The 21223-nt window shown below is 44.7% G+C and overlaps 2 protein-coding genes across 2 annotated transcripts in view; one reads left to right on the forward strand and one right to left on the reverse strand.

Annotated features, from left to right (window-relative positions):
- Window positions 1-2511: 2511 nt before the first annotated feature.
- LOC108493219 lies at window positions 2512-4749 on the reverse strand. Its single transcript, XM_017806365.1, has 2 exons — window positions 4302-4749; window positions 2512-3481 (listed from the first exon to the last, which is right to left on the reverse strand). Exons 1-2 carry the CDS (start codon window positions 4747-4749, stop codon window positions 2823-2825), a joined length of 1107 nt encoding a protein of 368 aa, XP_017661854.1. The 3' UTR covers window positions 2512-2822.
- Window positions 4750-5082: 333 nt separating this feature from the next.
- Window positions 5083-21223, forward strand: part of CDAN1 (codanin 1) — a 36847-nt gene continuing 20706 nt past the window's right edge. The window contains exons 1-10 of the mRNA XM_017806376.1: window positions 5083-5189; window positions 7639-8339; window positions 9884-10108; window positions 15822-16015; window positions 16436-16555; window positions 17254-17332; window positions 17558-17678; window positions 18699-18808; window positions 19505-19594; window positions 20678-20766. Coding sequence (XP_017661865.1) covers window positions 5094-5189; window positions 7639-8339; window positions 9884-10108; window positions 15822-16015; window positions 16436-16555; window positions 17254-17332; window positions 17558-17678; window positions 18699-18808; window positions 19505-19594; window positions 20678-20766 — 1825 coding nt within the window. The 5' untranslated portion in view covers window positions 5083-5093. The remainder of the gene's footprint in view (window positions 5190-7638; window positions 8340-9883; window positions 10109-15821; window positions 16016-16435; window positions 16556-17253; window positions 17333-17557; window positions 17679-18698; window positions 18809-19504; window positions 19595-20677; window positions 20767-21223) is intronic.

Consider the following 21223-nt stretch of genomic DNA (forward strand, 5'->3'; position numbering starts at 1 on the left):
CAATACACTTAAGTAGCAGATAGCAGAGAAATGAGTGAGTGGAAGTTGTTACTGAATCTGAGAACCTTGTGGTATGGGGAAATGCAGTGATAAGCTACCAGTTGCTCTAGTTTCCTCCAAGACCCTTTTATTTATCTTTCTAGTAAAATTAGGTAAAAGTAGAGTGCAATATCATCAGAATTTATATTTGTGGTTTGTGTGCCTGCAGGTCTCAGTCCTGCGCTGTGGCAAATATTGCCTGCTCGTTGCACAGCAGAACAAGTTTTTTAGGGAAGTCCAGAAGAATTGGAGAAAATTTCCTGGATAGATTTCTCAGTATTACCACTGTTATGCCTTGTATGTAAGGCAAATTAAAAGCGAGCTCTGCCTTTGCCCACATCATTGGCAGTATTTTCACTAAGGTTCATGATCAGGTCATTAGCCCTTGTCATTTATACAAATAGCTTAAATAGCTTCACACAAGAGGAAATACACTGGGAATTCATTTACTCAGTAACAGCCAAAGAAAGTGTGTTAAGAGCAGCCAAAAACTTAATGTGATGGCTTTTGAATGTTGTGTGCTTTTGGCGCCTCTAACAGAATCATCACTTGATCACAGAAAGGGTGTGTAAAGAAATAGCAAACCAGCTGTATTAACTAGAAGATGAAAAGAACAAATTTGTGCACTCTGTAGTGGCAAGAGGTAGCTCAAGGAAAATTTACATATTTTCCTTGTTTAAAATATGTAAATCTGGATCATACCAGAAATGGAAGAGTGATTTTGGTCTGGCTCCAGTATACATTAGCGGTACAACTGACAGACTGGGAAAGAAGCAAGATTGGAACAAAGGTGCTATGGCAGATTGATGTTGAGGTCTGGTCATTGTCTGCCCACTGAAGCATCTTTTGGCATTGCCTGGCTTGTCTTTAATTACACAGGAGATTCAATCTGCTGATTCTGCTCTTAGGATCTTGCTGAACTTTTCTGTACTTGCACTGTAGCTCATTTAAATCAGTACTCGAACATGAGAAAGCCGTGTACCAGACACACCTCAACTCTCCCTAGAAATGCTGTAGTATGTGACATTCAAGAATTGACAGTTGCAAAAAGAATTGAAACATCAACAGAAAGACAAGAATTGTCACAACCTGGACAAACTCAAACTGCTGCCCAGAAGGACCAGGTAATGTTTCAATCACATTTTGTTAATCTGCCTGGAATGTCATGGTAGCATTAATTTGCTTCTTTGTCCATGAAAACAAAACGCAGAAGACCCTGCTCTAGAGAGTACATTTGTACTGATGGGGGAGAAATAATGCTTCCAACAGGTTAATTTGGAAAGCTTGTAACAACCAGGGTAATTTTGAAAGCTTGTAACAACATAGACTCAGAAATCTGACTTAGAATGATTGGGTCTTTCTCATTCTTCAACCCAGCAATTTATTAATGTCTGTCACACACACAATCTCCTTTTCTTAAGGTAAACCTAAAAAAGAGAACCTTCTCTTCTTCAAGGCATTAATCCCAACTGAGAGTGTGCTGTACATGTATACTTTTTACTTTTGTGAAATATTTGCTTCTTTTACACCATCTATGATACTGAAGAGAAACACTTGCTAACACCTTGACTGCCCTGTGTTCATGTTCTAGCAGGCAGCAGCTGTTGGTTTCTGAAGTGCAGGTGTGTGAAATCGGTCCAAATACCGTAATGGTATAAGGGCAGAAGTGAAAAACTGAAATGTATGTTTTCATATGGTATAGCGTTCTGTCACGGTTGACTACAAAAATTACATACTTTGCCCTATGATTACATATTCTTATGCTTCTAGGAGAGGGACAATTGGGTTGCCATTCTCTGCATCAGTTGTATTTGCTAAATTTGTGCAGCAGGAATGCTTGGGCAAACTAACTAGCCTATAGCTAGTCATTGCTATAGGCCAAATTTATCTTTAATGAACTTTAATGTTGGTGATAAATGCTTAAGAAGTCAACCTGCATGATTTTTCAGGTCATTGGACAAAATTGCAGGTGAGAGTGTTTTTGTTTCCCCTCCTGTACGGACACCAGATGTAAGAACACAGCACCTCAGCTACTTCTGAACTGAGCAAAGTAAGAGCGGCCGTATTTCTCTATTTTAATCATGTGACAAAAAACGAGACTACCCTGCTAGTGCAGTAAAACAAAATGTCTCTGAGAAGAAGGTGCATTTGACAAGCTGAGAATGAACAATAGCCAAGGGGAAGAATGCTGTATGAATTCTGAGGATTAGATTCACGAATCAGCAGCTCAGTCCTAAACCATTCATAGAATAAGCAGGTATCTCAAACTCTTACTGGGATGCCTTGCACAGAACAGACTTAAAAAAACCCAGCAACAGCCAAGCAAACACCCACAACTTTATAATTATTAGAAAAAGGAAGTACTTAAAAAACCAGCTACTTCTGAGGTTTGTTTAATCAAAGAACTAAGCAACTTGTGTAAGACAGCTCCTGGTGATCAGTAACCATAATGTTACTTTTTCTACCCCACTCTCATGCCTTTTCTTTTATTTTTCAAAAGGTGACATGAAACAAAGGATGATACAGACAAAAGTCTTACTCAAATGTTTGTTTTTTTTAAGAGAGTAAGAGGATAAAGAAAACAGAAGAAAATTATTAGCCAACTGCAACAGAGTTAACAAACGGGAGACTGGTAATTAGTTTTTAATGCCACCTATAGCAAAAATGTTTCCCACTGGGAAAAACACAGGAGGCAAGTCCACTTTGCTCCTTCAAAGTCACAGGTCGGAGCAGAACATACAACAGCACCTAACACCACAGTCACTTTACATATATTCAAGTTTTTACACATCTGCAAAGCAGAAGTAGTAGCAGCCATTTGGATGTTCTTTCTTAATGGTTCTCACAGAGGGCCTAGAAAACTCGGAGGGACCTGGTTCTTGTGTCATGGAGCTGGAGCTGCTGCTGCTGCTTCTGCTGCTGCTTCCAGCCACCTGCACTCTACCTCTGTCCTCAGGAGGGGAGATCTGGGGGGAACCTGGGCTCAGGTACCCAGCTGTGGTCTGAGTAGAGGCAGTGGCGTGTGTGGTCGGGCCAGTGTTGTTTTTCACATAGACGTTTTTGATAGCAACAAGCGTATGCGCCATGATGCTGATGCTGTTACTCAGATCCTGCATGCCTTGCTGCAGCAGCCGAAGATTGTGGTTGACACTGTCAAAGCCAGACTGGATCACCTGCATCTGGGTCTGCTGAATCTGCAGTAGGTCCTCTTCAGTTATTTCATTTTGGTCTGCCTGGGACCTGCCTTTTGTTTTGGCTTTTACTTTCCCAGAAGAACTACTGCCTGATGTCCCTAGAAAAGGCAGTTCTTCTTGATTAGGTGAAACCACAACCATGTCCTCAGAGCTTTCTTCTGGCTCTACCACCTTCACTACTATTTCTTCTTTGAGGTTCATCTTCTCAACACTGCATTGATGAGATGGGCCAGGATTGCCATTAAACCCTAGAGGAGAGGGGGGGAAGAGGAAAATCAAAGGAGAGCCAGTGAGAAACTTCATAACCTTGATGGTCAGTGAAATGTGTTCTCATCCACTAAGCACTAACATTAGTCCTTGAAACAAGACTCTCAAACTCATACTATGTTATCTTTGATGCTTTTAGAATACACCTCGATAGGTGGGAAGAAAACCATAAATATGCATTCACCAATTAACCACACTACAGATCCCTTACCAGCCCTACCACAGAAGCTGAACTTTAGGTTCCAAGAGACAAAGTTCATTGCAAGCTCATTTCACACTCTACTGTGCACCAAGTAACCAGTAAGAGCATTGATGAAACACTGATAGCAAGAAATCCCATGGTATTGAAGGTGATCATTTCAACGTGCTAATGCAATGTCTCTGCCACGTAGTAACTTATGTACTCGCAGCACTTTGCACTGGCAGGAACTGTGTGCTGCCATGGCTTTTTGGCTTTTGCATTTGCAAGAATAAGTACTGCAACGGCGAAGATCAGTGGCAGGTCTAACGGCTCGACGATGAGCAGCGTCTGCTACAGGACAGGGTTTTTACTCCTGGGCGCCGTTTTGGTGCACTTTTATGACCTACAGCACAAAGCCTCACAGTTCAGTGTGCGCGCATACACGTTTTGCATTTCCAAGGACAGAAGGTGGCTATCCGAACCAGACATTTCCAGCGCGGCTGGTGCCCGCAGCGCCCTGCGCGCACGCAGTGGGCGGGCAGAGCCGACCCGCCGCGCAGAGCGCGGGACGCCGGGCGGAGGGTCCGGGGCGGTGCCGCGGGGGTCGCTCCCGCACTCACCCATGTCCCCCACGACGGCGCCGGGCAGCTCCAGCGTGTCGATGCCGCCCACGATGGGCACGGCCTCGGCGGGCAGCAGGGAGCCATAGCCGCGGCGCTGGCGGCGGGCGGGCGGCGCGGGCGGCAGCTCCTCGGGGGCCAGAAGGAGGCCGAGGGCGGGGGGCCCCGGCGGCCCGCAGCCCTGCGAGAGGCGGCACAGCTTGCTGCGGTCGCGGCGCTTCAGGTCCCGCCAGCGCTTCTTCAGGTCCTCCACGTCGCGGGGGCAGGCAGCCACTGGGTTCACCTTGTGCCGGATCAGCTCCCACACCTTCCTCTTTTGGCCCGGGGAGGCGCGACCGGGTCCCGCCGCGAACAGCAGCTGTTCGTGCTTCAGCACCTGCTCGATCAGCACCTCCGTCTCCGCCTCATTGAAATTCGCCTTGCGCCGCTTGGGCGAGTCCTCGGCCATCCTCCGCCGCGGGGGCTGGCGGGCGGGCGGGCGGGCGCGGAGCGGCGGGGGGGGCGCCGCTGCCCTTCCCTCCGCCCCGGCCCGCGGGCGCCGCCGGCGCCGCCGCCGCTAGGCCGGGGCCCGAGTCCTGCTGGGGAAGCAAATACCGCGCATGAGAGGAAAAGACGCGCACGGACCGGCGCAGGCGCCCCGTGCCCCGCGTGTTGACATGGGGAGGGGGCGCGGCCCCTGCCCGCCTCCCCGGCGGGAATCCCCGCTCGGCACCGCCCCCGCGGGAAGGGGGGACACGCCGGGCCCGCCCCCGGCGCGGGTTGTGCGCGTGCTCGGCGGGAGCGCGGCCGGGAATGGCGGCGGTTTTGGAGCTGCTGCTGCAGGAGGAGGTGCCGGTCAGCGCCGTGGTGCGGTGGCTCCAGCACGGCCCCGGCCACCGCCCGGCTGAGGTAACGCGCGGCAGGTCCTCGGCTCGCCCTCCCGCAGCGCCCCGGCTCCGGCGGGGCCGGGCCCGCCGCCGCGCCACTCCCCCAGCGCCCTTCGCCGCCGCGGGCCGGTGCCGAGCTCGAGAGTTTGTGCTCGCCGGCAGTGGGGGCGTCCAGTCCGTGCTGCTGTGAGGGACGAAGCCGCGCGGGTCGGCCCAGGCCCCGGTCGGTGCCGTTCTGCCACCGCGCACTAGGGCCGAGCTCCCGTCCAACAGCGGCGGCACCGCCCCCGGCGCGGGCGGGCTCCGGGCAGAGCGGCGGGAAGGCGAGGCCGCCGGCGGGATCTGCGTTGGGAGCTGCCGGGCGGGTGTGGGAATCCCGCTAACATCCGCAGGGCTGAGCCCGGCAGCCGGGCGGGAGCAGCGGGGGATCGTGCCGGGTGCCGGCGCACAGCGCGGGGGGGCGAGGGGCGGCAGTGCAGCGCCGCGCCGCTGGTGTGTCCTGAGGAAACGCGGTGACAGGACGGGGTGACGCTTCCCGCGTCTTTGTCGGGGAAGGTGGCGGTGAGAGAAAGACGAGGCGCTTGGCAGCCAGGGCTTGGCGGTGGCTCTATGCAAACGCTAGCGCGCCTCCCGGCTGGCCCGCCGGGATGTTGAGGAGGATCTTTCTTGGGGCTGGGAGAGGGTGCTTGTTGGCCGAGTTTTGTAATGGGATATGCCTGGACGATTTGGGTTCTTGTGGAAATAAAAACATTGTAACCAGAGATGGACTAGGACTGCCTATATTTCACTAATAACATAGAGATACAATTTGTTTTTAAAGGATTTTCTGCCTGAGCCCCTCATGGGGTGTTACCTAGTGTTAAAATCAAAACTCACTGGTATCATCCCCGTGAGTTAGCTGAGTATCATTGTCATCCTAAACGTACGTGGGAAGAATGGACTAGCAGCTTTATGCTGTGTGGTATTTCTTCAACTGTGACTTGCAGGTCTGTGGAGGTTAAGAAGTTTGAGATGCTGGCAGCTCAGCTAGCACTGCATAGGCAAGGGGTGAGGAGGCCGAAAAGTTTGCCCTTGCAAGGGAATTGCTCACTGTCTTTTGCTGCTGGGAGAAGCTCAGTTACTTCAGCATGAGAAAGCAAGTACGAAGTTTGCAGCGAGTACGAAGTTGCAGTTTGCTGTTACCCAAACACGGAGGAACCAAACCTCAGTTAACTTGGACAGAGAAAGATGAGTGAATGCAGGTTGTGCTCTGAAAAACTGCAGAAAGTACCTGACCTTATGCATGGTATAGACTAATTATCTTGTGCCTCTATGCTAAACTCGGGGGCACACAAGAAAGTGGTAGGCTACGTCTTGCTCTGTCTTTCATGGCAATTTCAGACTGGAGATGGTCTTCTGACACCTCACAGGGATTGTGCTCTGACCTATGTTGGAATCTCATGTTCCTCCAAGAAGCTGAATTGGTCTCACACTTTCAAATATGAATTTCAGCATAGGTAGTGAGGATTTTGGGAGTCCAGTCATAGGCATGCTTTCACTGCTTCCCTTCATGCAAAAAACCACCTTCAGAAATAGCATTTGCTTTTTTGACTTTTCATCTAGTAGAGGTGTGAATATAAATTAACTGGAGTATGTGTACAATGACTTTAATATTAGTAAGGAATAAGTTGCTGCCTATGAGAACTTCTTCTGTTGTGGCAAATGTTGCTGAATCCCATTGAGAGGAGACAGAAACCTGGTGCAGTGTTATGAACAAAAGAATTTTTACCAAGTTTACAAAACTTTGAACTATGCATGTAACATGAAGAACACCACTACCTGTTTAGATTTTAAATGTGTTGAGTCAGTGGTGGGTTTTTTGTTTAAGTTTAAGTATAAACTTCATTTGCCTTAAGGTTGTAGAGTTTCTGTTTAGACCTCCCTGAGGCCTAAAGGCAGGAAAATTAATTGAAATGGAAGAGCAGCTTTGGTCTTGTATTTGGCACTGCAGGACTCCGAGTGCTTAAACAGTTGTTATAGCACCCCTCTGTGGGAGCAAGTGGCATTTATAGACAAATAAGGGACAGAGAAGTTGCAGATTTTAGATTTTTCTATTAGAATTAGCTGCTTTCAGTATTGATGTCTTTGAAGTGTTGAATTTAGGGGTGCCAGTTGCTCCAAGTTCTGCCTGGCCATAGCTTCAGGGAGTATTACTGGTGTTTCCGTGGAACAGTTCCACTGTTTCCCAGTCAGAGACCAAAGTGAATGACTCCATCTGAAAACTCGTGCCAAAATTGCTTGTGTGGAAGCTGATCTTCAGATCTGTGACCAGTGCTAAGGTTGCTTGAATTTCAGTGACCTATTTTGCCATGTCATGGTGTTTTTTATTATATATTGCAATCCCACAGTTACTACTTGGGACATCTAAGTACATGGACAGAATGAAAAAGGTGGCTTCTTTTATATTGATTCTTTGTCCTCTTTTCTTGTAGGAAAACCACATCCATGACAAGCTGGTATCTCTTAGTTTGCTTCAGAAAGATTTCGTGCCTTTTCTGCTAAATTTTTTAAGGGAGCAGACCAGCCAGATTCTGACTAATGGACCCTCTACTCCTGCTAAAACACCTAGTTCCAAGGCCCATGGGAACCAAAGGACAGGATCAGAAAGGAGAGCAGGCCATGCAACCAGCAGCCGAGTGCAGCTCTTTTCCCAAAGGACTTCAGCGACTACCTGCACCACAGACACCAGCTTTTCTCCTGCTGCAGCATCCAGCAGTTCCTCTTCCTTTTCTGGGTCAAACCTCTCTAGCCCTTGTGGTGATTTCCCAAGCGTGGTGTCCAGTAGCAGCCCGAGCTTTGGGTACAGCCCTGTGCTTCACCATGGGGAGAAGCGGTCATCTCAGAAGGCCAGCTTGGGGAGCTTCCTTACAGCCACACCGGAAGCCCTGCCAGTGAGACGAGGCCGAAGGAAAGGAAACAGCTCAGTTGGTGCCTCTGGCCGGCAGGTAGCTCGGGATCTGGGGCGTTCCCTTGCTGAAGAGGAAGATGGAAAGAATGACAGTGTATTGTGGAGTGGAGGGAGAAGGAAGCGGAGTGAAGTGCCTCTTGATTCTGCCAGATCCCCACCCAGCCAGCTAAACCTAAACAACTTGGAGGAGTTCCCACCCATGGGTGCTGCCTCTGGCTGGACAAAGTAAGAGCAAGTCTGCCTCACTGTCTCATTTGGATTGTGCTGCAGGTTACTGTTTTCTGACTAACTCATCCTGTTGTGAGTGTCCAGAGGCAGAAGATACTGTAATACACGATGCCTGGCTCCTTGGTCAGAACTGCTTTCTTATGGTCACCATGCAGGGAGGGGAATATTGCTTCAATGGGTAGCCAGGTTTCCACTCTCTGAACTCACCCAAGACTCCTCTTTAGCCTCTCACTTGGGATGCTGCCTGCAGCTTACTGGTGCACGTTCCAGCTCATGTTAACCCAGAACATCTTTGTCCTTGCATGTTCTAACAACTCAGCGTTATCTTGGCTCTTCACATTTCTCATTTAGCATAACAGCAGTTGTTAAGGAAGAGCAGTCTTAGAAGGCTCTTCAGCTCTACTGATGCTATCAAAGAAGCTTTTGGATTGACATTCTGTGGCTTCTGGCAGCAGATGTTAGTGTGCAGCTTTGTTTGTGCTGTGTGATCATGGACAAAATAGCTAGCTGTATTCTTGGTCTGCAGCAAGCCCTGGTCACCTTGGTGACTTTGGTTTAGCTTCTGGGCAACTGTTAGTGTTGTGGTTGCCTCAGTCCTTTTGTCTTTCTCTTTTACTCTTTAAAATCCTCTTTAGCAAATACAAGGCTTTCATGTCAGCCTGTTTACTCCATATATCAGTCATTGGTCTCTGAAAGTGGGACTTTCTAGTTGGACGTGCAAAATTCCAAAATTATTAATGTGTGAGTCTGTACAGCAGATCCAGATGCTGAGTCCAGACGGTGCTCTAGATGAGGCTCTTTGGCCAAGGGAGATAAAGTGTGTTTCCAGCATAGACAGCAAGTATCTCTTCCTCAATTACATTGTGCTCAACTAGGAAAAAGAAGGAGGAAGGAGGTCACGGAGTGTTTGGAAGTCTATGCTATATGGATTTTGAAAACACTGTATCAATTAATATGTAACAACCAGCAAATCCTTGAGAAGTGTAATGCTTTATGTTTCTGTGTCTTGTTTCCAGTTTTTTAGGGCTTTTTACTAGTTTATGGAACCTCTTCTTGAAAGATAAATCTTAAGTAGTATATGCAGGAAGGATGAGTTTCCTTAAACTTAAAGGGCCTATTGTAACTTCAGAACCTGGACTCTTACACAGACAGATGGACAATAGCACCTTGATTGGTTTTGGTGTTTTTTTTCTCTTGGTTATGTTAGAAATTCATTCACCGTCAGTTTCTTACTAAAATGGGGCATATCTTGTCCTCTGAAATTAGAACTGTTTAGAAGGATTGTGTGGCACTGTGTTATCTGTTAATAAATTTTGCAGCAGAGTCAGCAGGCGGTTTTTAGCAGTCTGTACCTTCATGACTTTTATTCAGTGACCAGAATAAAATTAATAACTATATATACAGTTTAAAAATTCAGTATCCTGACTCCATTTTATTTTAGCATCAGGTTTCTCTGCAAGAGTTGCGTGCATATCTCTCTTGAGACCTAATTTTTTTGTTGTTTACCTTGTTTTTAGTGGCATTGCTTCTCATTTTTTCAGCAAAAGCAAACCATCGAGGAGAATCAACCCAACTCCTGTAAGTGCTGAGCGCCCCCTCTCAAAACCAAAGACGTGCTTCACTTCTACTCCTGTTAGTCAGTCTCCAGCTGCTCGGTTGTCACCTGGGTCAAGCCTTGAGGCCTTTACCACTGTCCAGGAAGGACACCTTACATCTGTGATAAGCAACAGCCTTCAAGAGGAGAGGGAGATGCTGAAGAAAGAACGGTACAGTCTGAACAGGGGGGTGATAGGCTTGTATTGATTCTTAATTCCCTTGTGTCCTGGTTCTGGCCAGGATAGAGTTAAGTTTTGCAGTAGGCAGGAGGGGACATGACTGGGACCCAGGGGTTATTCTGTACCACCTCATGTCATTTTCTGGGGACTGGGAAAGGGCTCTCTTTTGGGTCAGTGTAGTGTGGTAGAGGGAGCAGTCGGGTATTCTCTATTGTTGGGAGGTGTCTGTGTGAATCATTCAGCTCTTTCTTGTACCCTCTGTCAGTAGTACTGTTGCTGTTATTGTTCATTTTCTCATGTCTTTGCTGTTTCCCATAAATTGTTCTTAACCCAACCTATGATCTTTACCTTTTTTGTCTCCGATTCTCCTCTCCATCCTGCCACAGGGGGAGGGGAGAGCAAGCGAGCAGTGCGTGGTTTGGAGAGTCTTGAGTGAGAGCACTGAGCTGGGGAGTACCACTCCTAAACCACAACAGCTTTATTTAGTGCCCAGTGTGGGACACAAAGGGTTGAGAGAACAACAGATCTGCCCAGAGTGGGTTGGAAACAAGTTTGATCTAACCATTTGTTGTATTAAGTCCAGAGCCACTGGTCACAATGTTGCTTGGTCTGTTCATGTTCTTGTGGTACCTAACCCTGTATATGTTTCTGTAAATACACTATCTGCCCATCATCATGCTCTGTCTGAGCAGGGAGAGAGATCAGGATTGCTTTGTTGATGTACTATGGGATATCAGTTTATGACATGATAACATTAAGGGCAACGAGGGTCATTTGGGATGTGTCTTTAGTGTTGTTCTCCTACCCTTTCCTCACGTCCTGCCTCTGGGAGTCCATTAATAATGGTACCCAGTCTATGGGGAGAACAGGGGAGGATGATTTCTCCCAGCTTTTCACCCCTTTTTCTCCTTCAGGCCTGTTATAACAGCTTTTGAGAATTTTGAATTTCCTTTGGATGTTAAGGGAAGCATATTCTTATTGATATGTCTACTATGTCTCCTCAGTAAAATCTACACCATGTTTAGAGTCAGTACAGTCAACATCATGTCTGGAGTCAGGACAGAACAAGATGTGAAAAATGTTCTTTACACTTCAGCCAGGGAGAATGGTCCTTCCTGGAGTCTCTGGCAAAAAGTACCTGTGGAGACTCAAGGATGACCCTTTGGGTTCTGGAGTCAGGGATACAAAGGATCCAAGGTCTGTTACATCCGAACTGAAAAAGAGATCTTAACATCTTATGAAGGGCTTTGAGCAGCTTCAGCAGTGATTGGCACTGAAGCACAGCTCCTCCTGACATCTTGACTGCCAGTGCTGGGCTGGATGTTCAAAGGGAAAGTCCCTTCCACACATCATGCCAATGCTACGTGGAGTAAGAGATTGCTCTGATCACACAGTGAGCTTGAATGGGAAACCCTGGTTGCCCAGCGAAGGTGAGAATTTTGGACTCTCATCATCAGAGGAGAAGGTGACATGCTGAGGAGGCCCTACCATATAATCAGCTACCAGAAAATGAAAAGCAACACTCTCTCTTCACTGACTGTTCGTGCCGTATTGTAGGGATACATCGAAAATGGAAAACTTCCATATGGAGTCCTACACAGCGAGTCACAGGAGCTGTCGAGGGACCAGGTGGATCAAGTCAGGTTGCAGAGCTGGCTTTAGATATCGCTGAATGAGAGAAATGGTCAGCGCTCTACCTCTACACTGACTCGTGACACAGAGGTTATTCCCACCTGGACTGCTGAACTGTGGCAAGACATCGCTGCCTGGATAGAGAAGCTGACTGTGAAAGTTCATCACGTAGATGCACATGTACCCCAGAGTTGGGCTACTGAAGAACATCGCAACAATGGACAGGTGAATTGGGCTGCCAGGATCAAAGTGTCTCGGGATCTGGACTGGCAACATAAAGGTGAATTATTTCTGGCTCGGTGGGCCCGTGATGCCTCAGGTCATCAGGGAAGAGGTGCAACATGGAGATGGACTCATGATCGAAGGGTGGATTTAACCATGGACACTATTTCCCAGGTTATCCATAACTGTGAACCATTCACGGCAGTCAAGCAGGCCAGGCGGGTAAAGCCTTTGTGGTATGATGGGTTGAAATACGAATATGGGGAGTCCTGACAGATTGATTGCATCACACTCCTGCAAACCTGCTGACAATGGTGGAAACAACCACTGGATGGCTAGGGATGCACCCTGTGTCCTGTGCCACTGCCTTGAACATCATCTTGGGCCTTGAAAAGCAAGTCCTGTGGTGACATGACACCCCAGAGAGAATTGAGTCAGACAATGGGACTCATTTTAAAAATAGCCTCATAAACACCTGGGCCAGAGAGCACGGTATTGAGTGGGTATATCGTATTCCCTATCATGCACCAGCATCTGGGGAAAGTTGAATGGTACCGCGGACTGTTAAAAACTACATTGCAAGCAATGAGTGGTGGAACCTTCAAACATTTAGCAAAGGCCGCCTGGTTATTTAACACCAGAGGCTCCACCAGTCGAGCTGGCCCAGCCCACTCAAAACCTCCACGTACTGTAGAAGGGGATACAGTCCCTGTGGTGCATATGAGGAGTATGTTCGGGAAGACAGTTTGGATTAGTCCTGCCTCAAGCAAAGGAAAACGTATCTGAGAGATTGTTTTTGCTCAAGGACCTGGGTGCACTTGGTGGGTAATGCCGAGGGATGGGGAAACGTACGTATCTCAAGGGGATTCGACTTTTAGGTGCGAAGAGTCTGTAATTTTGAATTATATATTATTGGTTGCTGAATGACGCTGCCACTGTATGTCATAACTACCATGGACAATGAGTATGGACTGCTCCAGACACACCAGTCATGAGTTCCTGATGCAGATTGGAATCACCTGACAGCACACCACCCCTCTTGCCCTGGAAGACATCTAGGACAGATAGAACCCACAGTCATGGACAAATGAACTCAACAGACGTCTTGGAGGGACAGCCATTGACTATGGAAATGATACTCATGCTTGTATATATATGTACATGTATGTATATAGTTGGAAGGTGTAGGATTTGGACATGATGTAGGTGGTACTGAATAAAAGGTGGATAATGTCCTGGTTCCAGCCAGGCTGGGGTAATTTTTACAGTAGCCAGGAGAGTGCATGGCTAGGACCCAGAAGTTATTCTATGCCACCTCCTATCACTTTCTGGGGGCTGGGAAAGAATTCTCTTCTTGGTCGGTGTAGTGTGGAGAGAGCAGTTGGGTATTCTCTATTATTGGAGGGGTTCTGTTTGAATCGTTCACCTCTTGCTTGTACCCTCTGCCATTAGTGTTGTTGCTGTTAGTATTTGTTTTCTCATGTCATTGCTGTTTCCACTAAATTGTTCTTGTCTCAACCCATGTTTTTCACCTTTTGTGCTTCCAGTTCTCCTCTTCATCCCACTTCAGGGGGAGGGGGAGAGGGGAAGGGAGCAAGCAAGTGGTTTGGAGAGTCTGAGTGAGAACACTAAATTGGGAAGTACCATTCCTAAACCATGACACCTTGTCTTAAGGTGATACTGATATCAAGGTGAAAATGACCAAAAGAATATCCCAGACATATATAGGTGGCCTTAAACTATAATTTGCCTAAAGCCAAGTGTGACTCTGTTATCAGACTAGCATATTAATGCAGCTAGCTCATGTTTGTCATTTTAGAGGTGTGCTGACTCTGGAACAATGACCCTCACTTCAGAAGTTTAGTCAGTCCTCATTGCTTTCATGAGATTTCTTCTTCATGGGCTTGCATACGTAGCTATCTCCTGTGCAGCTGTCCTTAGATTGTGCAGGCAGAGTGTGTGCGTTTGAGCTGGTGTAATTAGGCTCTGTTTGAAAATGACACCAAGACTTATCAGTTTGAAGAAAATGAGTTAACGCTGCAAAGATAGTGAAAGTGTGATTTAATGATTTTTTAAGGTAGGCAGGCTAGTAGAAGCTTGCAGTCAGAGAAAACAGGACATGGGTAGCTTGAGATTCTGTTTCAAAGTTACTACTGCAGTAACTGTTGAAAATTGTTTGCTGTGAGATGAGGTGAATTCTAGCTTCTTATTTTGTCTCTGCTGTTCAGTTAGCGTGTGACTTTCATCATCTGTAAAATGATATCACTGTTAGTCTGTGAAGATTTATACTTCAGAAAAAAAGCAAAGCACAGAAGTAGAGAAACTATTGTTTGTAATTGCTGACAGAAGCGTTGCTGTTCTTTGTAGGTTTTGTTCTTGGGGAAGTTCCTCAGGACACATGGGTGGAATTCTTTTCCTGCTAAGCCTTGCAGGTCACTTCAGTGGGTCCAGAACTGGCTGAAACACATCCAGTAGAGACTAATGAACTACTGTTTGTACTGGACCTGTAGTAGAACTGCTCAGGATTCAAACCTACCTCTCTGCACTGAAGTGAAGCACCTATTCCACTGAATTCTACCTGAAATGTCCCAATAATCTATATAAGCTAAACTGAGTGAAATAGCAGGATATGGTGGGCTGGATCTTGCACAGGAGGTGATCTTGTCTGACCCATCATGCTTGAAAACTGGGAGCTGCTGTTGTGTCCTCCATACTGATGGTAAAGTGAGGTACAAAACTAACACAGCCTCCAGACAGCTGGGTCACTTTGAGCAAGAGCAAAAGGTGAATTTTGTGTTGAGGTAGATGACAACACTGAGGCAGAAGTGAAGCAGAGTCTAACTGCATTATTAGAGTCTTACTTTGGTGGTTTTACAAAGTGCTTAATAAATAATTTTCTTCAGTTTGATGAGTTTGGGTGCTTATGTTTGTTGCAAGGGAGCTGTTATTTAGTAATGTTTCTGTTTCCATTTTGGGAACAATTTGTTCAACAGTTCCACTAGAAATAGGCCAATAGAAAAAAGCCTTTGCTGCAGGTAAAAATGTTTCCGTCTTCCCCACAGCCCTTAAAGTGACTTAAAGATCTTACTTTTGAGACAGTGTGGTAAGACAGGGTGTGATGTTCCAAGTGTAAATGTTTCACTGGAATCTTTAACAGTCATTTGATATTGCTGTTACTGGCTTGTTTCCTGTTTTTCATGTGTCTTATACGTGCCACTCCGGTGCTACATTTTGGATGACATCTCAAGGTGTAGTTTTTTACAATGTCTATGTATTTAACTGAGTGATCGTTGTTGATTTAGAATCCAGCAATTAAAGTAGTTTGTTCCTTCTGTATGGGCTTTCATCAGTTGTTGCATTGCCTTTCCACGTAGTGGTATTGGGTCTTCTCAGAGTGTCGTTAACTTACAAATATACTGAATATATGGATGTGAACCTTATTTTCATAGATGTTGTAAAATCTAGCTGTCAGAAATTGTACATGCAAAAAAGAAATTTCAGCACATGGTCTCTAACAGATTCTCTGTCCTTAACAAATATAATTTCAGATGAGAAGCAGTAACATAGGTTAGCTGGTTAATTTGGTGAAAGCGCTACACTATTTTAACAGAGCTGGAATTTGAATGTGATTCTTTTCAGTCTTGGTTGCTAACCCTGAGATCTTTTCTCACAAAGAGAAAGGCGACTTAAATTACTATTAGCTAGAAGCTGCATTAGACAGTGTAAATGACATGGCTAGTTATTGCAGGATTTCCTTCATGCTACAGTGCAGGAGAAAGACCTCTTCTGGCTGCATGGCTGCTGTGGATCATCTTCAGTCACATGATATGTTGCTGCTCTTGAATTTCAGATGCAAATTGCTGCACCAGGCGTCTTCTCCTGCAGGGATGTCTTTTGATCCTGGTACTCCGACTAAGCCTAGCTACACTCGCAGTGCTAGCCTGCCTGCTGAAAGCCATCTGGTCACCTGTGCAAATCCTACTAAGGTTTCCTGCAAGAAGCAGCTGGAGTGTCTGGCGCAGCTGTATTCATCGTGTATAGCAGGTGAAGACCCAGAAGATGTGAGACTGACCTTTCTTTGAGCTTTGAACTTGCGTGTGTGTTGTGAGAGGGAGGTAGATGAGAAGTGGAAGTTGTGGAACAGTTCTATTGTACAAAAAAAAAAATCTGGAAAAATAAACTAAGCCAACTCAATTATTAAAATAAATGAATACTAGGTAAAAGTTTAGGGAAGGAGGTGAGCCTGATGCAGTACTCTGAGCTGCAATAGACCGAAATTATATGATCTGAAACTAGACTATTCCCTAACGCATCTTTCCTGTTTTGATTTACACTGTGGCTGTGTGTGGAGAGGGAGTTCTTTGGTGACTACCAGAGTACAGGAATCTGGTTTTTTACCTTTGTGAATTAAAGCAGGACAGTATTGAATAATCCACCTTTAACATCTTGTTTACTCTCTTCCAGAAAACCTGGTACCAAATATTTTTCTGGAGCTGTTCTTTGTTCTGCAACTATTGACGTCTAAAGGCACTTCTACTGCAGAAGATGGGGACAGTGACCTTGAAATCAATGAAAGTAGCAGAGGTAAGCAATAGTATTGAGGAGAAAGAATGTTACTTCCATGGAATAATAATGTGTTATACAGCAGCTTGGACAGTTAATCTTAAATGACATAAAAATGCCTTATTACCACTGTGGGACTCATCCGAGATGCTGACAAAAATCACACGTGTGGGAAGTGCTTCTGCAGTATGATAGAGAGGGGTTGTTAGGTCCTGTTCGAATCTAGTTTTCTGCTACTGTGTGAGATTTGCTGTAGCTGCTTGCTACAGCTCTTGCTTAAAGAGAAGAACAGATTTGCTAAAGTTGCTTCTGCATTGGTCCCTGCAACTCAAAAGTGCTGTTGATCTACTATGTGTTTCTTTAGCTTAAGATTAGGATATGAGTGCAACAGGATCCAGCCATATAGATGCGTAATTCTTGCATTTGTTTTTTGTCAAATTCAGACTTAAGCTTGATGCAGTTAGTACTTTGAAATGGATATTAAAACCAAAAGAGTGATACACACCACATGCTCTCCCACTCCAGATGCCCCAATTTGACTGACCTTTGTTTTACTACTCATTCTCAGGGCTGAGAGTGGGAACTTCTGGAAATTGGACAGGAATCTGAAAGACTATTTTTTGATATGGCAGTTCCTACTTTCTTTAAAAGCTTTGTTGGTCTTTTAGTTTATAAATAGTGATAAGTGCTTTTGTCTCATGTTTCTTTTTTTCCCTTAGAAGTATCAGGGGGACAGCATTTCCAAAGTGTGCACAACTGTGTTTATTTTGCTGTTCGAGTCTTGGACTATCAATATGAGTGAGTTGAATTTTTTTTTCCTCTGCTTTTATGTCTGCAGTTGTGTGTGGGATTAAGCAAGTGTGCTTGGGTTTTAGAGCTTTACCTGTAGGATTTCACGCTGAATATCTGTGGCTTAGAACTCTTTACTTGGCAGCCTCATAAAACATAAGCATAAGTGTTTCTTTAGGTCTGATCATGTGTTTATGTCTGTCTATCTGGGTTTTATCCCTGTTTTCTTGGCAGAATTATTTCCCATTTAGAAAAGGGGATTCTGAAGCTTTTGGCCGAAAATGAACGGATTGCATCTTTTTCTCCCACCTTGCACAAGAGGCTCAGGCAGGCTTATGAAAGCAGCGCAGCCAAGGTAAAAATTGGCAGACCTCAGCTGACGTTTCTTCAAGCCTTTATATTGTTCCTCTTTTATTTGCAATGGCTTTGATGTTAAATCTCATTACTTCTACTTCAAGTATCTTGTCATGTTGTCTCTGGCAACTGTCTAAAAGCTACTTCTTTTTCTTGTCAGTGGGTGAGTGAATTGCTGGGTCCAGTGATTGCTAGCACTGAATCGTTGCTGGCTATCCTTGCATTGTGCTCTGGGCCCTGACCTCAACCAGAGACTTTGATAGAGTCAAGTTTTGCTTTAGATTCTCATCTAATAAACATGCATCCCAGGAGAATGATTGGTTAGATGCAGAATCAGAAGGTAGTTTTGAAGAAGTGGATTTCTTTCATAGATATGGACTCCTTTTAGGCAAATGAAGTTTCAGAGGAGACAACGCAGATTGTGTAAACTGGTTTCTTCATGTAATTATCTGGGTTAGGAAACTAAAGCTGGATGGTAGGAATGCATTTTATATCTCATTTCATGCATCTTTTAAAAATGGAAATTATTCTTTGCAAAGAAAGTACCGTGTACTTTCTTAGACTAGGACATTTCAATAACGGAGCTTTAAAGTTCTTAAAGTTGTAAATAAAGGTTTCTTGTTACTTGAAGACATAGGCTTTTTGAGCTGGAGAAAGAGTAACAGTAGAGGAATTGCCAGCCATTATCCTGCATTTTCTGAAGCCTAATATTGAAGGGACACTGACAGTGCATCATTTTTTCCACACAGTATCAACACTGGTTGCAACCTGTTCAGCAGAGATTTAGAGAGATGAGATGCTTTCTCTCATAATGTTGAGTGATTCTGCCTCTGTAGTGTAATGTAGGTTGTAAAACTGTTAGTGTTTACTAGTAGTTAGCAATTGGGAAGTACCTAATCTCTGGACAATTTGGCTAGTAATATTTGGTTTCCTCATCATGCCTTTTCCCTGCTCTTTTCTGAGTCTCAGATTGTTTTAGAGATTTACATTAGTCTAATGGCTGCCTTTATATTTTGAACAGGTGTCTCTCCTGTTGCCATGCTCTGTACAGTCTGTTTCTTTCCAGCCAGAAACTGATAATCGCTCTAACTTTCCCAGCGACAGAGCATTTCACATATTTAAGAAACAAAGGTAAGTTTCTTCTACTATTACTGTATGACTCACAGGGTATAATCATTGCATGATTGTGAGCAAAGGATATTAAGAATGTCTCATGTATGCTTCGTGCTGTAGAAAAAAAATCTTGACATTTTCAGTTAAAAGGGAAAAAAAGTTTTTGTCCATACTGAGTGCAGGATCTAAATGCTTAATGTCTTTAGGGAAAAACAGCCCAATTCTTCAGGAGTTATTGAGACTTCTGTTAATGCCAGTACAGTGTGTCACCCTCCTGGATTGCTTCTGCATATAGATCTGGTATGCTTTTATTCTTCCTGTGCCTCTCTCCATGCTTGCAGCAACAGGGTGAGGGCAGAATGACAAGTTGTCTTGGTCCTTTTTTCTCTCCTCATAGATATTATTTCCTCTGGCTTTTTCTTTCCTGCCTCTCAATCTTCGGTATGTCTGTCTGGCAATGGGTGTTTTGGTCATTCCATCAAAGCTTGGGCATAAGGTCAAGCACTTTTTGTCAAAGACATGGAAAATGGAAACTCACTGAATTCCCGCTAACACTAATGAGTTTTGCAAAGGTATCTGAATGCTTAGAGATGTGAGTTATTTAATCTGAGATAGATTCTTGCCAGGGAACTTTGAAGCAATTGAATATTTGGTTGTTGTTGCTACAAATTTTGAAGAGTGGGAATTCATTCCCTTAAATATCTTGATTCTCAGGGACATATTTTATGAACTTCTGCGTGAATGGGAGGATAACCACGAGAAAAGTGGCTGGGACTTTGAAAGAGTTCTGGGCAACAAGATCAGGTAGGAGTCTTTAATGTAGCTGAATTGCTGGTGCAGCATACTAGATTTGGCATCCTAAATTCCATGATCTGGAACTTCTGCACTAATCTGTAGGGAGCTGTGCTGCTTGGAAGATACTATCCATGTAAACTTGCTTCTTTTTAAAAGTATCAGCTGCTATCTTAAAAGAAACGAGCTGTAAGTGGCAAGGGCCTAATTTGATCAGTATTGATGTAGCTCTTTCCCTATTCATAATCACAGAAAGAGCTACCAGTGTATTGTGGTGTGAACATCGTTATTGTATACACTATATATATATTGTATACAATATATATATTGTGTACACAGTGTTATTGTACACACTTGTGTGTGCATTTCAAGTTTCTGATGTCTGACTCCATTAAAGTGTGGAGACCTGTGTTGTATGTTCAGAAGCTGTTGACTCTTCTAATTATTTCAGGGGCTTCTAGTGTATTGTCTCTGAAAACAAGACAGCTGTGTCTCTTTCTGCAGAAAGCAGACTGTTAAATTCATTTACTGCTCTATCAAAATAGATTATACATAAAGAAACTACTATGGTTTTGATAGCAGTTGCCTTGTGGGTTTCTGTGTTAGTTTCAACCATCAACCTACTCAAGTTACATGTATGTAGGTGGCTTTTCACTACAGGAGCAGAACAAGGCTGAGGCCTAAACTGAGAAATTTTCCATCTCCTGGGGCGTCAGAAGTAGTGCTATTGCTGTGTTCTTACTTCTGTATGTGTGAACTCTCAGGTCGCTCTTCTGCGCAGGGAAGAGTGGGAGCTGAATGAGTTCATTCTTCTTTCCAAGTAACAGCATTATTTCAGGAAAGGAAGAGATTCTTTTTGTCTCTAGAGTTGTTTGCTCTGCAGGTGCTCAGGAAGAATTTTTGTTTCCATATCAGCAGCAGATGGGGCTCAGTGCTTGGGAAACCTGGTTTTAGAGATGTTGCTTTTTGCAATGCCCTTTGGAGATTGCTTTCTTAAAAGCAGTTATTTTATGCTCTTGATATGGTTTGAAATTAGAACAGTATTTTTTGTACCACAGAGTTCCTGTCAGAATTTCATGATCTTTTCCTTCACAGGGCCATGATGGCTCACCTGTCTGCAACCTGCAACCACAGCCATTTTGCCCGGCTCTTTCAGAAACAGCTTATCCAGGTAAATGACTTGGGTTTTTTTAACGATTGTGTATGTCAAAACTGATTTGATCCTTCCTCGGCCTGAGAAAACAAACTGTGTCTTGCAAGTTTCTTCGAGATTTTCCTATTGAAACCTTTTTTTTGGGAGACACAAGTTTTCAGGATGGGCATTTCTTTTCTTTTTAAGAAATAATCTGTGATAAATTACTGATGAACTCTGTTTAAATCATAAATAAGGCACACTGAGCACATCAAGATCTGTAAACATTAATTCTTCATGGTTATTTACTTTGTTCTTCTAATTTTAATACAGTTATAGTTTCTGGAAGTTTTAAAGATGTGTTTTGACATATATATTAAATGTAGAGATTTCCAGTTATGTTTGTTAGCAGCATGAGCTTACTGTCTGCAAAGAGTCTCTGTTCTTCTGTATAACACTGCAACAGCCTGTTTTTGATACAGTATTGCTGCATAGAATCATAGAATCAT

Source organism: Lepidothrix coronata, unplaced genomic scaffold (assembly GCF_001604755.1).
Source record: "Lepidothrix coronata isolate B3197 unplaced genomic scaffold, Lepidothrix_coronata-1.0 Scaffold1, whole genome shotgun sequence".
NCBI classification, from domain to species: domain Eukaryota; kingdom Metazoa; phylum Chordata; class Aves; order Passeriformes; family Pipridae; genus Lepidothrix; species Lepidothrix coronata.